Source organism: Strongylocentrotus purpuratus, unplaced genomic scaffold (assembly GCF_000002235.5).
Source record: "Strongylocentrotus purpuratus isolate Spur 01 unplaced genomic scaffold, Spur_5.0 spur5_scaffold_14, whole genome shotgun sequence".
NCBI lineage: Eukaryota > Metazoa > Echinodermata > Echinoidea > Camarodonta > Strongylocentrotidae > Strongylocentrotus > Strongylocentrotus purpuratus.
In genome coordinates this window covers 26,595,356-26,620,179 of record NW_022145599.1, presented here as the reverse complement: position 1 = coordinate 26,620,179, position 24,824 = coordinate 26,595,356, and the positions used below count along the sequence as shown (strand labels likewise).

The 24,824-nt window shown below is 37.0% G+C and overlaps 3 protein-coding genes across 3 annotated transcripts in view; all 3 read left to right on the top strand.

Moving 5' to 3' along the window:
* Positions 1-1,002: 1,002 nt before the first annotated feature.
* On the top strand, positions 1,003-10,226 carry LOC756384 (peptidase M20 domain-containing protein 2). The gene is made up of 8 exons (XM_030984585.1): positions 1,003-1,056; positions 1,736-1,940; positions 4,413-4,616; positions 5,201-5,349; positions 5,793-5,935; positions 7,408-7,562; positions 8,540-8,765; positions 9,106-10,226. The coding sequence occupies exons 2-8, from the start codon at positions 1,773-1,775 to the stop codon at positions 9,249-9,251; spliced, it is 1,191 nt and encodes a 396-aa protein (XP_030840445.1). The 5' UTR covers positions 1,003-1,056; positions 1,736-1,772; the 3' UTR covers positions 9,252-10,226.
* A 2,327-nt stretch (positions 10,227-12,553) lies between these two features.
* Positions 12,554-19,292, top strand: LOC577532 (peptidase M20 domain-containing protein 2). Its single transcript, XM_030984583.1, has 8 exons — positions 12,554-12,640; positions 13,625-13,828; positions 14,100-14,303; positions 14,658-14,806; positions 16,121-16,263; positions 16,817-16,971; positions 17,611-17,845; positions 18,628-19,292. Exons 2-8 carry the CDS (start codon positions 13,661-13,663, stop codon positions 18,765-18,767), a joined length of 1,194 nt encoding a protein of 397 aa, XP_030840443.1. The 5' UTR covers positions 12,554-12,640; positions 13,625-13,660; the 3' UTR covers positions 18,768-19,292.
* Positions 19,293-23,124: 3,832 nt separating this feature from the next.
* LOC100890197 (sn1-specific diacylglycerol lipase beta) overlaps positions 23,125-24,824 on the top strand; it is a 13,130-nt gene continuing 11,430 nt past the window's right edge. The window contains 1 exon segment of the mRNA XM_030985181.1: positions 23,125-23,160. Within this exon segment, the coding sequence (XP_030841041.1) occupies positions 23,125-23,160 (36 nt within the window).

Genomic DNA, 24,824 nt, shown 5'->3' with positions numbered 1-24,824 from the left:
ATTGTACCGAATGGTCATACGTTTCATGCTGTGCAAAGATTCAATCAGTTTAATCTTGGCCATCACAAGAAGTGGGTTATTGATGTAGACAAATGCTCATGTACCCTTTACAACTCTTTTCATGTATGTTATTACCAAAGAAGAAAAAGAGCCAGTCAGTCACTCGATATCAAATAGTGTCTGACAGTGAAGTCTAGCAAGTAAATGGGTTTCCTTGCATAATTTGAATATGAGGACACTGCTAACGTTTAAATTTCACAGATAGGACATACATGACATATTCATAATTCCTGCAAAGTTCTACAGCATTTGAGGTTGGCTGCAAAAGGGACATAGTACCTTTAATATCCAGGAACTATTTGTCATTTTTTATCTCTGTTTTACTATTTAGAAAAGAGTAAAGAATTAATACAATTATCTCTATTTAGTCTTTGAATCGTTCTAAAAGATATTCAGATGGTTAGATCAGGGGATAACATGATGATCTATTACAACATTAAATCTTGTGATAATATATGAAATTCAAGAGTTTTAAAATTCTATTTTTATGAGATAGATCTAGGCTGAACAAAATAGTTCTGCTCCCATCTAATTTTATTATCCCCAAAATGAAATAGCATTTGGTTCAAAATATGGTACACAACATATATTTTAATTAAATAACATTTATTCCTACAACCCCCCCCCCCCCCCCAACAAGAAGCATAGGCCTTTCATACCTCGATCTACATTCATTGAGTACCATACTACATATCCAGCACCTGCCTCCCCCCCCCCCCCCCCCCCCCCCAAAAAATAAAAATAACAAGACGTACCCACTTAGGCCACGCCCATCAGACACGCCCATCAGACACGCCCCTCTTTAATGATCGTAAACCCGCGCTATAGCTCTGCTCAAGGCCAGGCAGCGCGGTGCGGAAGCCGCGCCGAAGCGAAGACTCGAACACCCCTGAACTCCGGATCCGGAGCGAGCTAACCATAAGCCTCCCGTGGAGTACGCTACTAGCCGAAACGTCAACAACGATATCATTGTAAACATTTCCACTTGTTTCTTTTGTAAGTAAATTAAAATAGCTCTTGATATCCTTGCATGCTGTGAGTGCGATTATAAATAAATATCAATGAATGAACTATGATGCTCATCCCGTTTTTATATGAATGTTTTTGTGAATTTCAGTGTTCACAGTTACAGGTGACAGTCATTGGTGTGCATGCAGTGCAGTGCATGGCACACATAGGAGCATCACTATCCTGACTGTGTAGTAAAACTAAAGCGAATGTGCTTTTGATTCTCAACATTTCAAACACCACTGTACAAAACTCAACTGATTTCACTCAAAATCGGTACTTAAGTGAGAATTGATGACACCTAATTAGCAGTAAAATACATTTGTTTAAACTTAATCAGCCTACTGATATTTTTAAAATATGATTGGAAAGAAAATAGATTTAACTTTTCATAGTCTATAATTTCAAAAAAACATAAAAAATCATTGTAAAACATAAAAATATAGCAACTTAATTTCAGCTAATCTGCCCAATTTTCTTGAAAAAACTGTCCGCGATGAGAATGCCATCACACACAGTCATTGCAAAACCTCCCTTCACTAACCTGAACGATGTTCAAAATGTACGGTACTTCAATTGGGTGTTGCAATTGTATTCATTTATTAATTAAACTTGCATAATGTCAACAAAATTCTTATCTCTGTTCTTTTTCTTTTCCTCCTTTTAGGGGTCTGTTGAGCTAGTCTGCCTGTAAGACTATTACTATGACCGAGTGGAACAAGAGAAAGCAAGTGGCCCAGGCTAAGATAGATGCATCAGCCTCGGATCTCAATAACATCAGCCAAGAGATTTGGTCCCATCCTGAACTGGGTTATGAGGAACATCATGCTCACAAGATTCTCACAGATTATCTGGAAAAGAAGGGTTTTGAGGTATCAATCTTTCTGATATTCGAAGAAATTATTTAGAACAGGGGAGGAAGAAGTGAGAGAACCCTTACAAAACAGTTCTATAGAATTCTATTAAAAAAAATCTATAGAATTTCTATACGCAATTCTATAAAAATGTTTTATAGAAATTCTATAGAATTTCTATACGCAATTCTATAGAAATGTTTTATAGAAATTCTATAGAAAAGTGGGCCACTTTTCTATAAGAATTCTATAGAAATCTATAACGGACCTCTATAGAATCTCTATAAAACATTCTATAGAATGGCCTTTAGAAATTCTATAGAATTTGTTTTATAGAATTCTATAGAATTTTTTTATAAAGAATTCTATAGACCATTTTATTCTATAGCAATTCTAAAGAAATGTTTTATAGAGATTCTATAGAAAAGTGGGCCACTTTTCTATACAAATTCTATAGAAATCTATAACGGACATCTATAGAATCTCTATAAAACATTCTATAGAATGGCCTATAGAAATTCTATAGATATTTTTTATAGAATTCTATAGAACTTTTGTTGTAAATAATTCTATAGACCATTATTTACCAGTTGAAAACCAGTTTATTATTCAGTAGCGACCAGCAATCAATTGATAATTAATAATCAATATTGCATGACATCTGGCCACCGACTAAACCATATTTATATAGACTCCTGCAATTGCTCCATCACAATGATCATTTGAAGCAAAATACAGTTGAGTATATATTGTTAATTAAGTAGTGCGGAGATCTTACATACATATATACAAAATTATACATGTTTTTACTGGTTAGTAAATTACATATATTAATATATCTATTTTACGTCTTAAGTTACATGTTTAAAAAAATCGTACATATATATTATATTTGTCAATAATTGTCTAAGAAAATATAAATCACAAAATTGAAGTTAATTGTCACATTTGCTTGTCAGATCATGATAATTACATTTTCTGTGAAAACATGCAAATTATCATGAATATGCATGAGATACATATCTTCATATAGAAAAAAAATTCTATAGAATTCTATAGAAATTTAGATCTATAGGAAACTTATTCTATAGAATTCTATAGAGAAAACTGATTTCTATAGACATCCTTAAAAATTCTATAGAGAAGTGGGGACGCCAATTTTTATATTAAATTTTCTATAGAAATTTAAATCTATAGAAAACTTATTCTATAGAATTCTATAGAGAAAACTCATTTCTATAGACAACCTTAACAATTCTATAGAGAATTAACTTTTCTATAGAAATTTCAATCTATAGAAAACTTATTCTATAGAATTCTATAGAGGAAACTGATTTCTATAGACAACCTAAAATATTCTATAGAGAATTAACTTTTCTATAGAAATTTAAATCTATAGAAAACTTATTCTATAGAATTCTATAGAGGAAACTGATTTCTATAGACAACCTTAAAAATTCTATAGAGAATTAACTTTTCTATAGAAATTTAAATCTATAGAAAACTTATTCTATAGAATTCTATAGAGGAAACCGCTTTCTATAGAGAATTCTTAAAAGTTCTATAGAGAATCTGGAATGTTATAGAGTTCTATAGAGTTCTATAGAACTCTATAAAGCGTTCTATAGAATTCTATACAACTTTTTTGTAAGGGAAGGAGGAGACAAAGGAAGAGAAAAAGGGGAAAGGGAGAGAAAAAAAAGGGAGTAGAGATGAGCAAGAAGAGCAGCTCTGGGGCGGTATTCTGAACATTGTTGTAAGTTTTGTGTTAACTTTTGTTGTATCTCCCTGAGTTAACACAGCGCTAATATTGTTGTTAGGTGGTATTCTGAAAGTCATTTTATCCCTGTGTTATCTCTTGAAGGACCGCCTCTATCTTTTTTTTTACCACTGTTGACACGCCCATTTGTACCAATCAAAATCTGTTTTATATAAGCATGATAAGTAGGTCAACCAATAGGAATACTTTATGCCATATCTGAAGACGCGCCTACAGATACTAATCTTGGGCGTAATTAGTTATTTGAGCGCTTATTACGTGCGTCATCATGAAGACAAGTCACGCTTTCACTATATTGGTTAAGATGAGAGCATTAAAATCGTCATATCCTAGCATGTAATTTCTTAGAAAGTTCTCATCTGTGATGTTTCCGGTCAACACACAATCTTCTTCTAACTCGTATATTGGCACGAAGTTGGTTCTGGGCAAGAAATATTGCCGCCATTATATCACCACAAAAGATACAACAACCCCCTACCTGTTGTAAATATTGTTGTAAACACCATGCAAGATACGATAAGATAAAAGATCTTATCTCAAAAAATACAACAATATTAGAGATAACACTGGAGTTCAGAATACGACCCATGGAAGGGGGAGGAAGAGTAGAAATTTTGGAACATGGGGGGGGGGGGATATATTGATAACCTTTGAATGGAGAAAAAAATGTGAATGCCTAACCATGAATCAATTTCTCATCCCATTTCAAGGTGACAAGAAATTATCACTTAGATACAGCATTCAAAGCTACATATGGAACTGATGGTGGCGTCCATGTTTGTGTGATATGTGAATACGATGCTCTTCCTGAAATTGGCCATGCCTGTGGGCACAACCTGATTGCCGAGTGTGGAGCAGCCGCAGGTCTAGGGATCAAAGCTGCAATGGAGCTCGATGGCACTCCCATAGGAAGGGTAAGCTTATACCCGGGCTTGACACTATAAACAAGGATCCTGTACATAATTTGTCGCCTCATGGCTGGCAGAAGGGCATTAGCTTGAATTTCAGGTCAAAAATGATCATAAATCGCCCCAAACTTTAATGAAACTGATTTATTTTCGGGTAAAAATTGTGGCCGTGTTCTACTCTAACATTTCTATTAGTTTTTTAAGTTTTAAAACAATTTTCGGGATGGAAAGCAGTTTAAATTTGAAACATATATCTTTAAATGTAAATAATTTGAAAAGTAGTTTTCGAGTCGCTCGTGCGCTAACGCTCTTCTGCCAGCCGGCCGACGAATTGTAGATCCTAGGAATTTCACTCCGGGGCCAAACTTTCATTCCACAAATAGTCCCATATTCATATTCCTGTGTGCATTGGATGGTACTTTCAGCAAGATTGTGCTAATTTATTATCATTTTGATGATTTCCAAACCTCACAGTATATATAGCAGAACTTGAACCTTCCCCAACTTTTTCTTGAGCATCAATGTCTTTCATAATGTATTTCCCCAAACATTATCTTTGATATAAGTTCTGTCACAACTTGTACCATCAGGTTACAGTGCTTGGTACACCAGCAGAGGAAGGGGCAGGAGGCAAGATAGATCTGATCAAAGCTGGGGCCTTCCAGGGGATGGATGTAGCTATGATGGCACATCCTTATGCTTACACAGTACCACAACCAGTAGCCTTATCAATGCTAGAGTAAGAAAGACCCGTTGGATTTCCTACAGTCAGGCTCCATACTATTTTGTTTTCCACCACTGCCAGGGGTCTAGAGTAAATTATTAGTGATCCCTGTGCATTTTGACCGTTTTGTAGGGATCCAGATGTATTTTATCACATCATACTAAGTGAACATAAATCCTATTCTTATATTTTTTAAATCAATCAAAGTTTGATCAGAGCAATGCACAAGACACAAATTTGAAAGTTTTCGGTAATCAGTTGTGTGATGTATACTTAGGAGTAATCTATTGTAAAAACTATGTTTGTTTTTTGTTTTCTTTATTTGATGGAAAGTTCCTCTGGCTTTTTTTGCCAACGCAACAGAGTAGCCGGAGGCATTATGTTTTCGGGTTGTCCGTTTTTACGTCCGGCCGTCGGTACGTCCCGTTCTCTTGATCGCGTTATCTCAATTTTTCCAGAATGAAAATTCACTTCACTGGTCTTGCTTCCCATGCCTCTGCAGTTCCCTGGGAAGGAGTGAATGCCTTGGATGCAGCTGTGATGTGTTATAATAGTATCTCAGTCATGAGACAACAGCTGAAACCAGAATGGAGAGTTCATGGTAAGTTTTATACTATTCCTCTCGGTCCTCTATTTTTTTGGTAATAATTCTATACTGTATCACTTTCGATAGATGATGTAACTATTCCCATTGAATTTACACCCATGCAAGTACCCCTTGCTGTAAGGAGCACATTGCTCATTTTGAGAAACCCTAGTCTCTGTTTAAAAAAAAAAATCTTTTTTGATCTTTGGAGCTCTTTTTGGATCTGCTACATAAAAACTGAAATTTGCTTAAGCAATATGTATGTATTATTTTAAATCATGGCTCTTTTAAAGGTATAGACCAGTTCTAGTCATGCGATTGCATTGTGAAAGAAACATGGAATCGATCAGAAAAGGTTGATCATCTAGCATATAAGTATTGGTGTGTACTGCAAGGTTCTGAAATCATCAAAATGATAAGAAATTTGGCCCAGTCTTGGTAAATAAAGTTACAAGCACTGTACACAGAAAGATGTATATATATATATATATATATATATATGACTACGCGATATCTACCCAGTTCGGATCGATATGATAATATAAAAAGTCCAAATATATCAATATATCAATTAGTAGGCGGTTTCCCGGCAAAATTTGTATCATCATGTATTAGTCAAAACATATTCTTTCACATGATTGGTAAGAAGAGCTTCCATTTCATTTTTTGAGAGGGGGGGGGGGGCATTTCCAAGATTAATTTACTCACCACCTCTGGTTATTTCCCTCTTTCCCTGACCCCAATCTCTGGTATTATTATGAAGTGCATGAATGAGATGTCAGGAGTGGGATTTATCCTTCTCTCAGAAGTAAGTTCACTTCTCATTGTGTCATATGGATACCATCTCCACCATGATAAATTGTTTCAGGTAATGTAAAGTGTACCAATCACCTCAAATATTATTGTGTACAGCAAGAATGTATAAAATAAACCTTTAAAACAAAAACTTAATTGGCATTCTATGAGCTAAAACTATACGCACAAAAAGCCCGAGTCCGCCCTGGGATCTGTGCGATCCCTTTTTTTGACCACCACAATACAGATTTATTGAGCAGTCTACTCATAAGTTGCTTCTATGTTAATCGATAGAGTATTTGAACTTGCAATTATCTCTTTATGATATAGCCTAGGGAACCCCTAATAAAGGCCTACTGACATTTTTTTTGTTGGTGATTGGTTTACTTTAAAGCCCATCTGTACTAGTTTGGCTAGGAGGGATTAGACCACCCAGGACAGTCACTGACATACTCAGCTCTCAATTAACATAAGTAAAAGAGGATCATGGGGGACCAATGGTCAACGATTAGGCAATGTTTTCTATATAGAGGGAGCTAGTAGCTACAAGTAGTACAGTGGGCCTTTAAGCCAGTTTCTCTGTGATTGCAAAACTTCACAAATGCAAAATTTGATGTTACCTTCAGAAAAAGTGTATCTCACATTTCCTCAAAATCTGAATTGAAATTTTGTGTGTTTCTTCCATCTGCAAGGCATATTTACAAATGGTGGAGCCAAGCCTAATATCATACCAGAGGAGGCGGAGCTCTTTTACTACCTAAGGGCTCCAACACAGGAAGCACTTTCACAGGTCAAGAAGAAGGTCGTGGGGTGTGCCCAGGGTGCTGCCGTGGCAACAGGTTGTGAGGTGAGAAGACTGAATGAGACTCTCTGCCTGAACAGTTTATTTCATCCTAAATGACATCACAATATCTACGGCAGACTACGCCATACTTACCTATACCATTAATGCTATTCCCTTACTTTACCCGCTATTTACCAGCAAAGGTTTTCTCCTTAGAGAAAAACACAAAGAAGAGTCTGTGCTTAAGTCTTTTTGTGATGTCATACTCCGTCGGAGTCAATGTAGGAAACCCCGACGGTCAGTAGTATATAAGGCCTTGCGCAAATAACACTTCCTCTTTCCTTTGCCGGCGCCTGCTAATAGTACATTAACAAATGTAATCACCCGCGCTCGCAAATCACTTCACCGGCTTTTCAACTTTTAAAGACGATGTCAAAATCAAATACCGCTAAGGATGGGTCCGTGACGTACACCCCGGCGAATGAGAAAGGGAAGAAAACCCAAACAAATACGAAAAAGACAAAATCAACAGGCAAATCGAACCCCCAAAACGCTGGTGCTACCCCGGGGGTATTGAAGCCAAAATCCCATGAGCAGATCTCTGGGGGAAACAAATCCACGGGAGTGAGAGCGGAGTAAAAAGTGCATGTCCCTCATCCCGCAAAAGATAAACCTTACAAGGTACCTTCCCGAAAATTAGCCCCTCGTTCCGAGTCGGGGGAAACAAAACCACGGGAGTGAAAAGAGAATGAAGACTGTCCCTCATCCAACGAAAGAAAACCCTCTCAAAATACCTCCCCGAAAATTAGCCCCTCGTCCCAAGAGGAAGGGACGATTAAAATGAAACTAGCAGTTGGCTCCCGTTGGGGACGGAGGTTATAAGCACTCATGAACCCCGGTGGGCACTTTTCAGTTTTAATTTTGTAGTACTTCAAAATTAAAACTGAAAAGCTTTACCTAAATTAGTGTTTGTGCCCTTTGCCGGGCAGATGACAATACTTTGGCAATGACCAAATGCAATTCTGTCCTTTTCTATCCAGTGCACAGTCAAAGATCTTGGAGGCTTTGCTAATGTTGTCACCAATCCCACCGTGATATCAATCTACAAGAGGGAGGCTTCCCAAATGGGCGTAGTCTTTGATGACAACAGTGGTTCCGGTTCCACCGACATGGGAAACGTGTCGTACGTGGTCCCTAGCATACATCCTATGTACGACATAGGGACCATGGCAGCCAACCATTCCAGACCATTCACTGCAGCGGCAGGTTGGTATTGGGCCACGCCCCTAGCCCCCCCCCCCCCACCTCCTACAAAGGGATACTAAAACAGTTGCAAATTCTCACCATGTAGTCCCTCCGTTAGTCAATCTCTTTCTGTATCATTGTCTCTTTATTGTGTTAATATTCTCATATTTTGAGTTTACTCTCTTGACTCATTTGAATGTGCCTTCTCTTCCCACTCCCCTCCCCCCTTCATTTGGATCCCTCCCTTCCCCCACTCTTTATCTCTATATCTATCTATCCTCCTCTATCTCTCTCTCTCTCTCTCTCTCTCTCTCAATTCCTATCAGCTGTTAACTTCATGAATATCCTACATTGTTTTCAGGTGCTGCTGCAGCCCAGCCCCCTACTCTGGTCCAGGCTAAATCCTTGGCTCTGACAGCTCTGGAAGTCATGAAACCAGGAAATGAGGAGGTCTTAGCAAACATCAAAAAGGACTTTGCTCTTCAGATGGGAGGAGCAAAAGCGTAGCTAGGTGCAAACTGTCCATAGATCGTGTCCTCCAGGGCCCTGCCTCATAAATTGTTATCGGCCACTGATGCCAAAATTGTATAACAAAATTTGCTCTCAGCCAATGAAATGCCCTGATGTCAGGGGCTTATAGATCAATTATTGTAACTTGATATTGATGATAAGTTTTATGGAAACATTCAAATTACTGGGAATCATGTGTATAAACTCCTGTCAGCAGGTGGTCTTTATTCTACACACGATATGAGAAACACCATTCAGGAAAAAGCAACTTTATAAAAGTTATATTATATATATACTGGGTAAATGCATATATCTAGGTTATAAGAGTGGTCTTTGTATGCAAGTGGTCACCACTCACTAAAGAAAGTCACACTACATTGTAAACATCTTAATCAATCAACCCTTAATTTCACTTTCTCTCTTTTCTGTCTTGTCTCTCCCTTTCCCTTTCTCTTGTCTCTGTCTCTTTGTTTCTCTCCTTCAATGTTAGATATTAATATAAATTCATTACTCTCAGTATTTCCATATACCCTAGACACCCATCAGTGATTTTAATGTCTAATGAAAGTTCAGTTTGATGTCAAACCCCTAGTAATGTCTGGATTATCAGAACAGTGCTTTTATATGCTCACTTAAAACTGGAATATATTGCATAGAAAGGTCACGTCTTTTAAAAAAATGTACCAATCACCAAAACATGAAGTGGGTTCCATGTTGCTAGCTGAAGCCAAACTATGAGCTACAAATAGATTGTGCAATTACATCCTAAGGGAACAGTGAAATGTTGCTAACATACGCCCTTGGAACCCATGGAACCATGCAAGTCCGACTTGGGTTGTGTGCCAGCCTTAAACATGGGGTTTTATGTTATCAATTATTTTCTTCATGTTTCTTAACCATTTATCTATTGGAAGCCAGGTAAAGTTTTTTAAGTTGATTTTATACATTCTAGGTATTATGGATATATACAAATCTTTTTTTCAGATGATTGGTATACACTTCAAAACTGGATTGCATTCAATTCAATTCAATTCCATTCATTTATTGTTCAACCATCAAAATATATATATATACAATCAAAATAAGTTACATCAAGAATTTAGAATAACACAGTGATGGTTTGGTGACCCCGGAGAAAGCAGAGCTTATAAAAAGGGGCCACCAATACATAAAAAGATCAACAATAATTATACAAACAAAATCAACATCGAACATTAATATAAACAAGGAAAAAAAGAGAAGTACACTTCTGCAGCAGCAGCAAAAAAACTGTATCTACATGTATTTTCATTGGATAGAAAATATGTATGTCTTTCCAAAAAGAATTTAGTTTGTGTATGTCGAGCAAAGATGTGATAATACATAGTGAATGGATCACTAGGAAACATGTGCCTGTTTTTTTTAACCTCTGCCACACAGGGTCTTGCCAGATGTAATATATTTAGGCTGTTTCTTATTGATTTTGTGGCCACATTTGCACATTTTCACAGATCATCTGCAAATGATGACAGTTATAAATTATTTGGGACAGCATTTGGGAGAGGAAGGGTGTTTTAAATTTGAAGGGACTCTTGCTACCTGGATAATGAAAGTTGGAATTGATACTTAGTATCATCTGAGAGTGCAGCTAAATGTCTTGTTGTCATTATTTGAAATTCTAACTGACCAGTGGTATGCTAAAATCTGATTTGAAGAACTAAGGAAACCACGGTCCTGATGTATGACTTTTTGAAAATCAGGACCCCATCATTGTTTTGACAAGTGTCACAATTCTATAACAAAATTGCTCTCAGCTAATCAAATGCTACGATTTCAGTAGCTATCATTATTGTAACTTGTTATAAACGAACCCTATTTATTAATTTATTTATTTATGATATTTTACAGGGTGGCACATATCACCAATTTGGTGGTCTTCCATGAGGCTTCGTTTGGTAAGAATAAAACAAATAACAGCATCAAAAACAAAATAGATAAATACACAAGCATATATACAAATTAATTGGTATTCCCATGAAATAACTGATCATTCAAGAATCATCCTTGATCATTTACAAGAAATAGGTGAATGGAATTTTCAAATTAAATACAAATTTAAAAATATTTTAAAAATATTTTTGTTATGATGTATACCTGCCATGTTAAGCCATATATTATAGGCGACTGTGCATTTGCAATATGGATACTGTGTGACAACTCAAAATAAATGAGTATGTATATTTTTTCTATTGTAATCAACGTAGAACATCAGTATGAACAGTTTACATTTACAAGTGTAAACATATCATGAAATGGTCATCATTTTGTGTCAGTTTGTTTATTCTACAAGCCTTACATGATATTTCATTTTTTTTTATAACATAATCTTTTCAAGAAGTTTTTTACTTCATCGTATATGTATTTCCTTTTTTTATACATTTAACATTTTTCTAATAGAAGCGGTACAATCACTGTATAAAGATCGAATTACCAACTATTACCAATGAGGTAATGATTACCTCTAATGAAAGACTATCTTATATCTATATTATGATCTACAGTGCTATGACCTGTCATGCATTTGTATAGGTCCATATAATTGGTGTGATTGTGATCAAGATCTGTTACTGAAATAAAATAAATTATCAAAAATAAAATCTCTTCTATCCTTCTTTCCTTTTTTGAATAATGTTTTTTTTTTTCTTCCCATGCATCTCCGTATAAAACAGTATTTAAATAGCTAGAAACTGTCATGTTCCTGTTTTGATATTCAGAAAAGAATTAATATAAATTTAGCCAATGAATCCTTCTGATGGTCTAATTGCGGATCTAATAACAACATATATGAAATCTTCTGCTTATACACGATACTGGAGTTCTGCTCCCATATCCAATTCCATTACCCCAAAGACAGTAAATTAGGGCCTCTAAGTTCTAACTTAATTTCAAAATATCCTTTATAAAGTCGATTAAATAACATTTAGTTCTACAAACCTCACCCTCCCACAACAACAAAATATGTACATACCTTTCTATATTCAAATGAGTACCAGTTACACGCTTCACCCCCCCCCCCCCCCTCCCTCCCCGAACAAAAAAAAAACAAAAACGTACCGCGCCCACTTATGGCCACGCCCATCATCAGACACGCCCCTCTTTAAAGATCTTAAAAAACGCGCACTGTACAATCATGTTCTCCTCGTCGCGCTATAGCTCTGTTCAAGGCAGCAGTGCGGAACCCGAAGACTCGATCACCCCTGAACTTCGGGAGCTGCGTGCTATAGCTAGCTAGCTAGCTATGCTGCAATCGCTAGTGTTAAGTTCAAGCGAACAGCTTGCTGTTCAGTAGTTCGAGTCTGATTACATCAACAACGTTATCGCAGTAAACATTTCCACTTGTTTCTTTGGTAAGTTCACTGAAAACGCTCTTGATTTCCTTGCAGGCTAAAGAATGAGTGCGATTGTAAATATCAATTCATGATGCTCATCGTTTTTTTACATGGATTTGTTGATTCCAGTGTTTGCAGTTGTGGCAAATGTCATCGGTGCAATGGTGTGCATGCATGGTCTGATGGTTGGACCAAGGGGCTATGTTGGACAAATTACCCACGCGCACACCAGCAATAGATGCGGGGCATAGCTAAGCTAGATCACCAATCATTCATATAGGCCTAGACAGAAATAACTGGTATGGGGAATTCTTTAATAAAACTGACATTTTCTAACCTTCCCCAGCCAGACCCCATACACACAGTGTACGCGGTACCCCATACAAGGGGGGTTGGGGATACTAGCGATTTTGGCCGGAATCCAGTGAAAATGTAACCCGCAATTTTTCTTTATTTAGACTTGACAGTTTGATATTTTAAAAATACATCTACTTTTCATATAATTTCAAAATAACCTCTGAGTGATTTAAGCACTTTACTTGAAATTCAAAGGTCATGGTTCGACCCCCGAAATGGCGCTAATATCCTTTGGCAAGGCATTAATTTACATGTGCTGCACTCGACCCAGGTGAGGTAAATAGGTACCTGGCAGAATTAATTAATTCCTTGAAATGCTGGAGCACTGTAATGGCAGCTAGGCTAAAGCACGGGTGATAATTAATGCGCCTTAGAAATTATTACCCTAGCTTTAGCTCCGCAGCAGCCGTTATCAGCGCACAGTGCATTTCAAGGAATAATCCTACCAGGTACCCATTTACCTCACCTGGGTTGAGTGTGGTAAATGTAGATTAGTGTCTTGCCAAAGGACATTGGTGCAGCCCGCGGGACTCAAACCGCAGGCCTCGTGATCCACAGTCCGGTGACACATCCACTCGACCACAACACCTCTCTCATAATGTCTAGAAATTTCTTATCTCTGTTGTTTTCTTTTCCTCCTTTTAGGGGTCTGTTGAGCTAGTCTACCTGTAGACTATTACTATGACCGAGTGGAACAAGAGAAAGCAAGTAGCCCAGGCTAAGATAGATGAATCAGCCTCGGATCTCAATAACATCAGCCAAGATATTTGGTCCCATCCTGAACTGGGTTATGAGGAACATCATGCTCACAAGATTCTCACAGATTATCTGGAAAAGGAGGGTTTTGAGGTAGATTTATTTCATTCACATGCAATATATGATCAGAACACGAGAGGAAGAAGTGAAAGAAGGAGGAGAAAAAGGAAGATAAGAAGGGGAAGAAAGAGAAGAAGGAGAGAGTGGAGATGAGTGATAAGAACAGCCCTGGAAGGGGGAGGAAGAGTAGGACATTTTGGAATGTGGGGGGAGAAATAGCAAGTATTGACAATTAACCTTTGAATGGAGAAATAAATATGAATGTCTAGTAACCATGAATCAATTTCTCATCCCATTTTTCAAGGTGACAAGAAATTATCATTTAGAGACAGCATTCAAGGCTACATATGGAACTGATGGTGGAGTCCATGTTTGTGTGATCTCTGAATACGATGCTCTTCCTGAAATTGGCCACGCCTGTGGACACAACCTGATTGCCGAGTGTGGAGCAGCCGCAGGTCTAGGGATCAAAGCTGCAATGGAGCTCGATGGCACTCCCATAGGAAGGGTAAGCTTATTCCCGGGCTTGCAGACGCTAACAATTAAGGTTCGCCTGAACAAATGAATTATAGATCCCAGCTGAACATTACTCTTGAACCAAACTTTAATTAATACCACATATGTGTGTATATCCAATATACATATTCCTGTTTGCATTCGATGGTACTTTCAGCAATTAGATTGTGTAAATTTATTATCATTTTATGATCCCAAAACCTCGCAGTATATAACAGTTCTTATTTACTACAAAATGAACCTTTCACAATTTCTTCTTGAGCAACAATTTCTTTCATAATGTATTTGCCCAAAATGAATTCAACTTCATCTTTGATATAACTTCTAACGCAACTTGTACCATCAGGTGACAGTGCTTGGTACGCCGGCAGAGGAAGGGGCAGGAGGCAAGGTAGACCTGATCAAAGCTGGGGCCTTCCAGGGGATGGATGTAGCTATGATGGCACATCCTTATGCTTACACAGTACCACAACCAGTAGCCTTATCAATGCTAGAGTAAGAAAGATTCATTGGTTTTTTTACACAGTCAGGCTCCTACTACTTTTTTCCACCAATGTCAGGAGTTAGAGTAAATCATTAGTGATCCGAGTGCATCTAGAACTTCTTGTGGGGATCTAGATGACTTTTTTTAACACACACAAAGAAAGATTTCACATTTTGTTTTGTTCATTTGTTGTAAGTCAGAAGTCTTTTATCATATGATACTAAGTAAAAAGAAATGCTTTTTTTCTTTTTTCAAAATAAATTGAAAGTTTGAAAAGAGCATGATTGTATCCTAAAATGCACAAGAAACAAATTTGAAAGTTCACAGAAATAACTTGTGTGATGTAGGAGTAATCTGCACTAAAAGACAATGTTTGTATTTTGTTTTCTTTATTTGTTTGTGCTGTGCATAATTATGTATACAAGACACATGAGGACATTAATTTAACTTTATTTGAATGAAATTTTTTTGTGGAATTTTTCTTCTTTGCTTTATTTCCTATAATAATAATAATAATAATAACTCCGCTTTTATACAGCGCTTAATACATCTAGATAGATAGATAGATAAATAGTATTTATTGATTCATTTCCATGTATCGCAGTTACAAGTAACTGAATTGTGCATGAATAAAACATTGATGGTGAATACAATTATACATTTCAAGTGATATCACAGTAAAAAGTAACTGAATTGCACATGAGTAAATTGCTGGAAAAAAAACAAGTATACATTTCAAGATGTCACACTACAATCTACATAATTATGAAGAGCGTGTATATACTATCTACCATTAATCTTATACAATATTTCAATTTAAAAATTTGAGTTAAAAAGAAAGAGAGATGGGAAAGCAGGAGAGAGAGAGAAAGAAAGAGAGAAAGAGAAAGAGAGAGAGAGAGAGGGAGAGAGGGGACAGATGGACAGAGAGGGAAAACAATTATGTACATGTTGATAAAATACAAAGATACATTGCAAGACAAATATGAATATATTATAATCTATGATGTCTCTTAGCGCTTTACAGATATATTATTACCCCGATCATTGGATTCAATACTTGCCCGCACACAATGGCCCGAATTCACAAAACAAGGTTTGAGCTCAAACCTCCTTTTGTTTCGCCAAACCTCCTTTTGTTCTTTACAAACCAGGTTTGTAAAAAACGTGTAAAACGCGTCATATGACGTACGAAAACCAAGGTTTGTCGACAAACCTCCTTTGTGAATTCGGGCCAATGTGTGCACAATCTCCACTCCCATTTCTTTACTCCAGCTGTCAACCATCTTTGTATACATATATTTGTTTGGGTTATTTTTTTCCAGAATAAAAATTCACTTCACTGGTCTTGCTTCCCATGCCTCTGCAGTTCCCTGGGAAGGAGTGAACGCCTTGGATGCAGCTGTAATGTGTTATACTAGTATCTCAGTCATGAGACAACAGCTCAAACCAGAATGGAGAGTTCATGGTAAGTAATATCTGTATACCTTGTGCATAATCCAGGGTTTTATCCAAGAGACGAATGACCTTAAGGGGCTCAGAGAGATTAATTACCATACCTCAAATATTGCTCTAGTTTGACCAGTTGGATATGATTTGATTTTAGTATGACATATACGCACTCATGCCATAGATTCTAGCTCAATTTATCTTGGGCTGTGATTCAACAAGATAAATGACCTCTGGTAAGGCAGTAATCCTCATTGCCAGGTCCCTCGGAGAAGACCTAAAGCCGTCGACCGTCTGGTTGCTTACTTATAAGCATTAATGCTTTCTTAGCAGTCGGGTAAAATAACCATCACATCATCATCATCATCATCACATGGAGCAGAGATTTGGTTTTTAGGGGTTACAGGTCATAGGTCCATAGATATTCTGGAAATCTTCACAGAATGTAATGCCAAGCCCGTTATCAATCCTGAAGAAGCAGAACTCTTGTACTACCTGAGAGCTCCTAATAATTCATAAGCGGTTAAAGGTCATAGGTCGATCACTTCACACCCTAAATCTCTATCATTCAGGTGTCTTTACTAATGGTGGTGCTAGGCCTAACATCATTCCTGAAGAAGCGGAACTCTTGTACTACCTGAGAGCTCCTAACAGTAAGCAGCTAGACGTCCTCCGGTCAAAGGTCATCGGCTGTGCTAAGGGTGCAGCTGTAGCAACAGGGTGTGAGGTATGATAAAAGTTGCAACGAGAACTGTGTATAGGGTTCTTACAAACGGTGAACTGTGTACTAATTCGAATCCAACCTTGAAAATTCCCTGCAAAAAGCCATTTTGGGTATTGATTATATTTCTCATGGTATTGGGACAAAACCATGTAGCATGAGAAGAAGCATTGTGCAATTAGTGAACGATTATATGTGATGTTCATAAAAGTAAGGTGTTTTTTTTTTAAAGTAAAGTTTCATGCAGTACGTGGCATGGAAATTATCTACTGTTCTGTTCTGAGAGGAGAGGAGAGAGAGTTTAATCCCTTTTTTCTAGACGTAGCTGCCAACCATTCCTACTTTGAGAGGATGATCCTGCTTTGTTTGTTTTTCTTTTAAACTAATGTTATGAACCCTAGATTCATCTCTCTTTCTGAAAACTGATGTGTAATATATCTATACAGGATAGCATACATTCCTAATATTGCCTTCGGAGGTAACTAACTTCTGCTGCAAAAGGTTGGCAGGTATGAGTAATATTTCGACAAGTAGCTCTGTTCAAGAGAGACAACAACAACAAAAGAGAAGAAAAAAAAGACCGTAGATGATCATTAGAGAGCCCTTTTATTCTCGTTCTCCCCTCTTTCTCTCTGATTTGTCTAGGTAGAGTGTAAAAGTGGGTGCAACTACGCCAACATGATTCACAACGATGCCCTTTCGTTATCCTTTGAGAGACATGCAGAGATCTTGGGATTCAGCTACCCTTCCGAGAGGAGAGGGGAGAAGGGAGGTTCCACGGACATGGGTAACGTCTCCTATGTCCTTCCCAGCATACACCCCAAGTTTGGCATCCCTACAGATGCAGGCACTCACACGCCTGGTTTCACCAAATGGGCAGGTATGTACTGATATCCTTATAACTCCTGTTGGGTATTCTGTTCCAAACAGTGGCCTGCTGATTGGTCGAGCACCGTGTGCGTCGGCCAATAGACCTTGTACGTTATTGTTCCAATTATCAATCAATTTATTGACCGCTGCGCCGGTCCTCCCGTAGAGTATAAAACACGCTTGTTTACATTAGTTTCTATCACCTGACGAAGTGTTGCAGCGGCGCACGAAACGTTGTGATCTTTTAGATCCCTTATTGACCACGTTGCGAGACAAACAAATATCACTAGCGATATTCAAGACTAGGTCTTGTTCAACTCGCTATCCACTATGGATTTCTGAGTATATATAAACTGTATGTGTGACAAAAGTCAATTGTGTCAGGTCTCCTGTTTGTGCCCTTTGTCTTTAAAGACTTGTTCACTCATCCCTTGGTTAAACCAGTGTCTTTTTATTTACTTAATGAAAGGCAAGTAGGGAAAAGAGGAGATGTGCTACAAAGGTCCTACAGGTACTTGCTATATCTTTATGTTGTAAGATACAAGGAATATGAAGTGGAGTACACTTTGATACACTAGGAAACTGCTGTGGTTTACCAGGGTGGCTGGTGATTTATATGTTTAAGTTTTAAACAAATGCAGTTTAAATTATCCTTGTGGTAAAAATCATTAAATATAACTGATTTTTCTCATAATTAATTAATGTGTTGAGGCATTGATTTACCTCACCCCTTACCATATACATCGTGCATACCGGTATATCAACGATAATTTATGTTTGATTTGATTGCAGGTATGCTTGAAGCACAATCACCCACCCTGATCCAAGCCAAGGCCATAGCTATGACTGGTATAGATGTGATGGATCCTAACACTAACTTGCTCAAGAGTGCCCAGGAGGAGTTTAAGAAGGCCGTCAGTGGCCTCACGTAGCATAGCTTATACAAGTGCATTTTTATACAGAGAAAAGAGTTTATATATATATATGCAACAGATAATATATGTTTGCTGTAAGATTCTTATTGCAATGATTTTGAAATGCTATGTACAGAGATGCTATATATATATGGATGGTCAAAAGGCCTCTCTGGAAATATTCCAGCCCGCCAGCACTACAGTTCACTCACAGGAGACAACTTGCATCCTTTTGATGCACATACGTGTAGCTATCTCACTTTCCAATCCTCTCCTCCAGTTGTGCGGAGGAGAGCTATCCCCCTCTCTCGGGTTACTCCACTTAGGAGATTATGCGGTATAAGGGAGGGTGTATTTTAGGTCTGTCATACCGAGATGTTGTCATTCTGCGTCCATCGTGTAAACCCTAGCCATATCATAGAGAATGTTGCCAAGAACACTGCTGACTGCCATCACTATAAAGAGGCTTTAAAGCCCCACTGCACTACTAATAGCTACTTGCGCCCTCTATATAGCAAACATTTCCTAATCGATGACCATTGATCCCCCATAATCCTCTTTTTCTTATGTTAATTGAGAGCTTATTTCAATTCAATTAAATTCAAATGAACTTTTATTTTCTTCCATTCAATTGGACAACATATTTGACATCTGTTCAAACAATACAATTTATTCGTAGGAACATAAATATAATTAAAGAACTTGTATTTGATGAGATAACCACCGGTCAGTGACCTTGCAGGGAGGTCCAATCCCTCCTTGCCAACTAGTGTGGTGGGGCTTTAAAAGTAAAGAAGGAAAAGTTTTATATCTTCTTTCCCTCCTGTCTTCATGTTCAATACCACAAATCGACGGATCTCATCTGTCATCAGACAAAACTACAGGATACTGCATGGGGACAAACCTGTTATGTCCCACATGTTTGACAAACCATCTCTCACAGAATCCAGCTGCCTGCATAACAGAGCTGCCAACCTTTGGAAGTACAAATTAGTACTCAGCACCTCCAAAATTAGTATTTTACCATCAAAATTAGTATTTTTCAACCGGCCTTCCTTTCACCTATTAAAGGTACTATGTCCCTTTTGCAGCCAACCTCAAATGCTGTAGAACTTTGCAGGAATTATGAATATGTCATATATGTCCTATCTGTGAAATTTAAACGTTAGCAGTGTCCTCATATTCAAATTATGCAAGGAAAATCGTTTACTTGCTAGACTTCACTGTCAGACACTATTGAGTGACTGACTGGCTTTTTTTCTTCTTTGGTAATAACATACATGAAAAGAGTTGTAAAGGGTACATGAGTATTTGTCTACATCAATAACCCACTTCTTGTGATGGCCAAGATTAAACTGATTGAATCTTTGCGCATCATAAAACGTATGACCAATCGGTACAATTGTCTGAAAATCAAGACTATTACTTTTGGGCTCTATAGCCCTAAAGTCGATTTGACAACTAATAGTCGTTATTTTCCCACTTGAAGACATTTCCAAGCCCCCACCTTTTTTAGGAAAGTTCTAAATTAGTATTATCTTTCAAATGCAGTTGGAATTTAACTTTTTCATTTTTTGGGCCTGCAAATGGGACATAGTCCCTTTAAAATCCTATTGATGTCATAACGCAGCGCAAATGCATACCGTAAAGACGATATTTTTGCTGTAAGTAGTTTTTTTAAAACATATTAAATTGTACATGTTTATCTATATACCTTGTTTTAACTGCAAACTCAGTTCTTTTTAGTTCCAAGCTCTTGCTTCAGCCACAAAATCACCTTGAAGATTCACACACAAGTGACTATAAGCCACTCCATATAAAATGATGCACTGAATTCACAATAAGGATCTTGTAAAAATATGCAATAATGTAGTACAAGCCATAACCATCTTGATGCAGTTGCTGCGGGTTCCTGCCCTTGTTAGCCCAAAGGCTACTTCTCAGTACTTGGAGATTTTGATTTACATCATCTCATGCAAGTGGTCTTTTAACATACAGTTTATGTACGTAACTCAGTTTACTTTTAATATTGAGTATTAACTACCTGTCTATCTTTGTTTGATTGTATGCTCTTTCGGTGTGTTTTTTTTAATGTGATTTTATTGGTCACGTGTCTTGTTCATTAACATTTTAGGAACATACTATACAAATTATATAAATAATTGATAATCAACTAATATATAGTTTTGTGAACATACCAAACATATGAATATATAAATTGTCAACAAACAGTGTATATAATTTTGAGAAAAAAATTGTTCTCTTATGTTTTAGTATCATATGGTACATGATTGAAAATATCAATCGCATAAAAAAAAAATCGCATATTTCATTCAAGTATTTTAAAAAGAAATTAACTCTGGAGTAATAGGTAATTGTTAGGTTTCAACAAATTCATTTTGTTTAAAGTGTATCAGTCACCTGAAAAAAGTAATTTACATTACGGTAGAATGTATAAAATCAACCTCAAAAAGCTTTGCTGACTGGCATTATGTAGGTAAACGGTTAAGAAGTATGAAGATGAAGAATAATATAAAACCCTGCGTAAAGGGCAGGGAACCCCAGTCTGACTTGGGTCCTGTGCACACCCTATAGTATGCGAGTGCATACATGTATGTTAGTGTACTCAACAAGGCATTTTACAGTTAACTAGGAATGTATTTAAACTGCAATATTTTTTTTTGAATCCGACAACCGGGGTAATGATATATCTATAAAGCACTTTGAAAGGGCCTGCGGTCCTGAAGTGAACTCTGAAAGAACAAACTATTATTATCATCATTATTTGTACAAAAATTTGAAGCTCATATTTCAGAGAAAGGAGAACGAAATAAATCTTGTTTCAAAATTTAAAATTAAAGGTGTTAAAGGACTGACCTGTTTGAAAGATTGTTTATGTTTGAGTTCTTTTGTAGTTGACACATGTTTAAGCTAACAATGTCATCGCTTGTTTGAATGGACAATTCCATATCGGGGAAGAAATGTTTTCTTGTTTTGTGGTCATTATTGAAATACCAAATGCAAAAATATATTTTAAAAGGAAAGAAATCAACATCAGAAGAAAACCCAACTTGGTCATTTTGCCCACTCTCATATTATGTACCTTTAAGTTATTAGTTTTTATTTGACAAAGACAAAATCAATTGAAATGTGAATACAAAACAGCAGTATATAAGCTTTGAAAAGAGTCAAATGGATGCCAGGGAAAGAAAAAACTATAACTCAAAGGTCTTTTTTTCTGATCCATGTGATGTTACATAAATAAACAACGCAGAATAGCAAGATACAACACATAATGAATTATGAGTACGAAAACAAAAGAAAATTAAACAATTAATGTCCCATTCTATACATCTCTTTTGTTTTTGAAAATTACATTTTTTTATTCAAGTGATGAAATATCTGAATAAACATAAAAAATATTAAAGACTGTAAAAGAAACAGATTAACAAAATGTTATGTAGCACTGGTGTAGTTATTTACTTAAATGATTAGACATTCCATTAAATGATTTTTAAGGCTGCCAGATATCAAACTCACCAGTATGGTAGTGTTCTTTTCTGCGAATTAATTGGTTAAAGTCTGATTTAATATTTGATTGTCCTGTGTGCAGTGTAGTGCTATTGTGAGTTTTGTTTTTTATGCTGATGGTATTTGCAAAGCTCTAGGATTGCTATTCCTGGAGGGAAAAAACTGTCATCATTTGGGAATGTGAAGATTCTAGGAGTTGTTGCATGTCATATGTTACTCATGTAGCCATAAGAGAAGCAAGTATAGGGGTAATTACAGTAGTTCTTCCAAGGGGAGGAGGGGAAGGGGGTTGGCTTATCAAAATCGTTGGGTCTTGTGTGATAGAAACAAATGTAAATTATAATAAATCAATGCTCATCATTTTTTTTCCTAGAAATACTTTAAGGAATGTATTATGCAACTATAGAGACAAAGGTCAAAGTAGAAGAGAAGAATTAAGGGCAAGAAGCTACTGATTACAATCTTGAATTACATTCTGTAGCTTTAGTGATACAGATTACCCCCCCCCCCCCCTCATTGATGAAATACTGGATATGCCTTAATTCACAAGTTTCTAAAAATAGCCATCACAACATAATTTAGATAAGGTAGCTAATTAAATCTGCATGTAGTCCGTTACCTTGTGTTGGAGCGCCTTGAGCACCCCGCATGGTGGATATGTGTGCTATATAAATATCCAATATTCATTATTATTATAAGGTACCGGTATAGGGTTATAGGGTTGTGGCCATTTTTAGAAACGTGCCCCTACAACTGATTAGATCATGCCTACCCTGTCTGCCCCTCACCCCCCCCCCCCTCCCCCCCCCCCCCCCCCCTCCCCTATCTTGAGGAAATCCTGACAATGCCTTCACATGCTGTGCCTGCCTGCCTGGCCAAGGTAATGTGACTAATACGCACAAAGTCGTTGATTCACAGCCGAGGCCAGCCATAGGAATATCCTCAAATCTCTCTCCTTTATTTTTGTTCTCCGTGCTATTTTGTGCAACGGTGAGTCAAGTACAATAGGTCTATAAATATTTCCCTTGCTTCATGTAAGCTATTATTAAAGAGGGACACTTCACACAATCTTAAGTGAAAGAGGAACAATAGCATGATCATTGGTACACATCCTTTATTTACTTTTCCATTTCCTGTCCTATTTCCTTGTTGTGGATGTTTACACTTTCTAGAACTCCGGAAATGGTCAGTTCATTGGAAAATACAGTTTCCCTTCAGGCAGGTACTGTGGATCTGCTTTGTAAGAGGAAATAAAGTGTTACTTTTTGTTTAGTCTGATACAAATTGCAGGGCAAATGTATGGCAATGATATTACTACATTTTGGGGTCCAAGGCTGTGTCCACATCTCTTCCCCCGACTAACAATGTGATTTAAATGGCAATAGTCAAATTATATATGTAACTTACATCCAATGTGTAATGGTAGTATTGTATTGTTTATTTGATTTTTACTGGCTTTAAGATCCATAGCGATCGATCGAGGGCAGTTCAAAGATGGGGGGGGGGGGGGACGATTCTTTTTGAAAGCAAAAGATTTTTTTTCTTCTGATAAGCAAGAAATATGGCTATCTTTGGGCTCTAATATTTGAAAGGGAACATTTTTTCTCCTTTTTTGTAAGATATGCCACATAGGGTTTAAATGTTGAAGGGGGGGGGGGAGTGGGGACAGGTCAGTGTTGCATCAAACCCCCTCCCCCAATAACCTGACACTTTAAAGGGTTATCAATTTAATACAATCATCAGGTATACCATAAGTTTGTGTACATTTTGTTACATATGGGAAGATAACTTCCCCAATACATACACATTTATTACATACTGTAGGCATATCACAAAACTTTCAGTCACTTGTTCCCCTTACACCTTGTATCATTAACATGGATTATAAAATAAGACACGAAAGAAGAGAAACACATACATGATGCAAATTTGATACATATATTTAATGATAACTTTTCTCACTTTCACTATACAATTAATGTCTATATAAATGGCTTACATAAAATGATTCCATGCCTCTAAACAAACACTTGGAAATAGGACTCGATTGGTAGGGGTCATAGATGTACATGCGAAGGTAGCTTCTCCAATGTTTAATGGTATATAAAAATTGAATTATTTGGCTTTTGGGTGGAAATTTTATACAAATATCAAGTTCCTTTGCATAAACATACTCTTTATTTAAAACTTAAGAGTAAACTATGACGTTTGAGCTGATTTTAATGATAAGATCACAAGACTCTAACCAGGAACATGCTACAGTCAAACCTGCTTTAGTGACCGCCTGTCTACAAAGACGACATTTGTTATTTCCCTTGAAAATAGTTTCTCATTGAAACATGAACTAAAGGAACCTGTCTACAAAGACCACTTTTTGTGTTTCCCTTGGGCGGTCGCTATAGACAGGTTTGACTGTATAATGATATTACTCCAAATTAAGAGATACAATAACAATCTTGGTTGGCATTTCAAATCTAAATCACTGAATATAATTCTTCATCAATGTTACCTTCGCATAAACAAGAGCACATACAAATGTTTGTT

What these genes read in the sequence shown, in the direction of transcription:
- LOC756384 (XM_030984585.1), top strand. Translation starts at nt 1,773, where the DNA reads ATGACCGAGTGGAACAAGAGAAAGCAAGTGGCCCAGGCTAAGATAGAT. An exon ending in GTAGCCTTATCAATGCTAGA is followed by an intron (nt 5,350 to 5,792) that starts GTAAGAAAGACC and finishes CAATTTTTCCAG; the next exon opens with AATGAAAATTCACTTCACTG. An exon ending in ACCAGAATGGAGAGTTCATG is followed by an intron (nt 5,936 to 7,407) that starts GTAAGTTTTATA and finishes TCCATCTGCAAG; the next exon opens with GCATATTTACAAATGGTGGA.
- LOC577532 (XM_030984583.1), top strand. Translation starts at nt 13,661, where the DNA reads ATGACCGAGTGGAACAAGAGAAAGCAAGTAGCCCAGGCTAAGATAGAT. An exon ending in TGGAAAAGGAGGGTTTTGAG is followed by an intron (nt 13,829 to 14,099) that starts GTAGATTTATTT and finishes CCATTTTTCAAG; the next exon opens with GTGACAAGAAATTATCATTT. An exon ending in TGGTTTCACCAAATGGGCAG is followed by an intron (nt 17,846 to 18,627) that starts GTATGTACTGAT and finishes ATTTGATTGCAG; the next exon opens with GTATGCTTGAAGCACAATCA.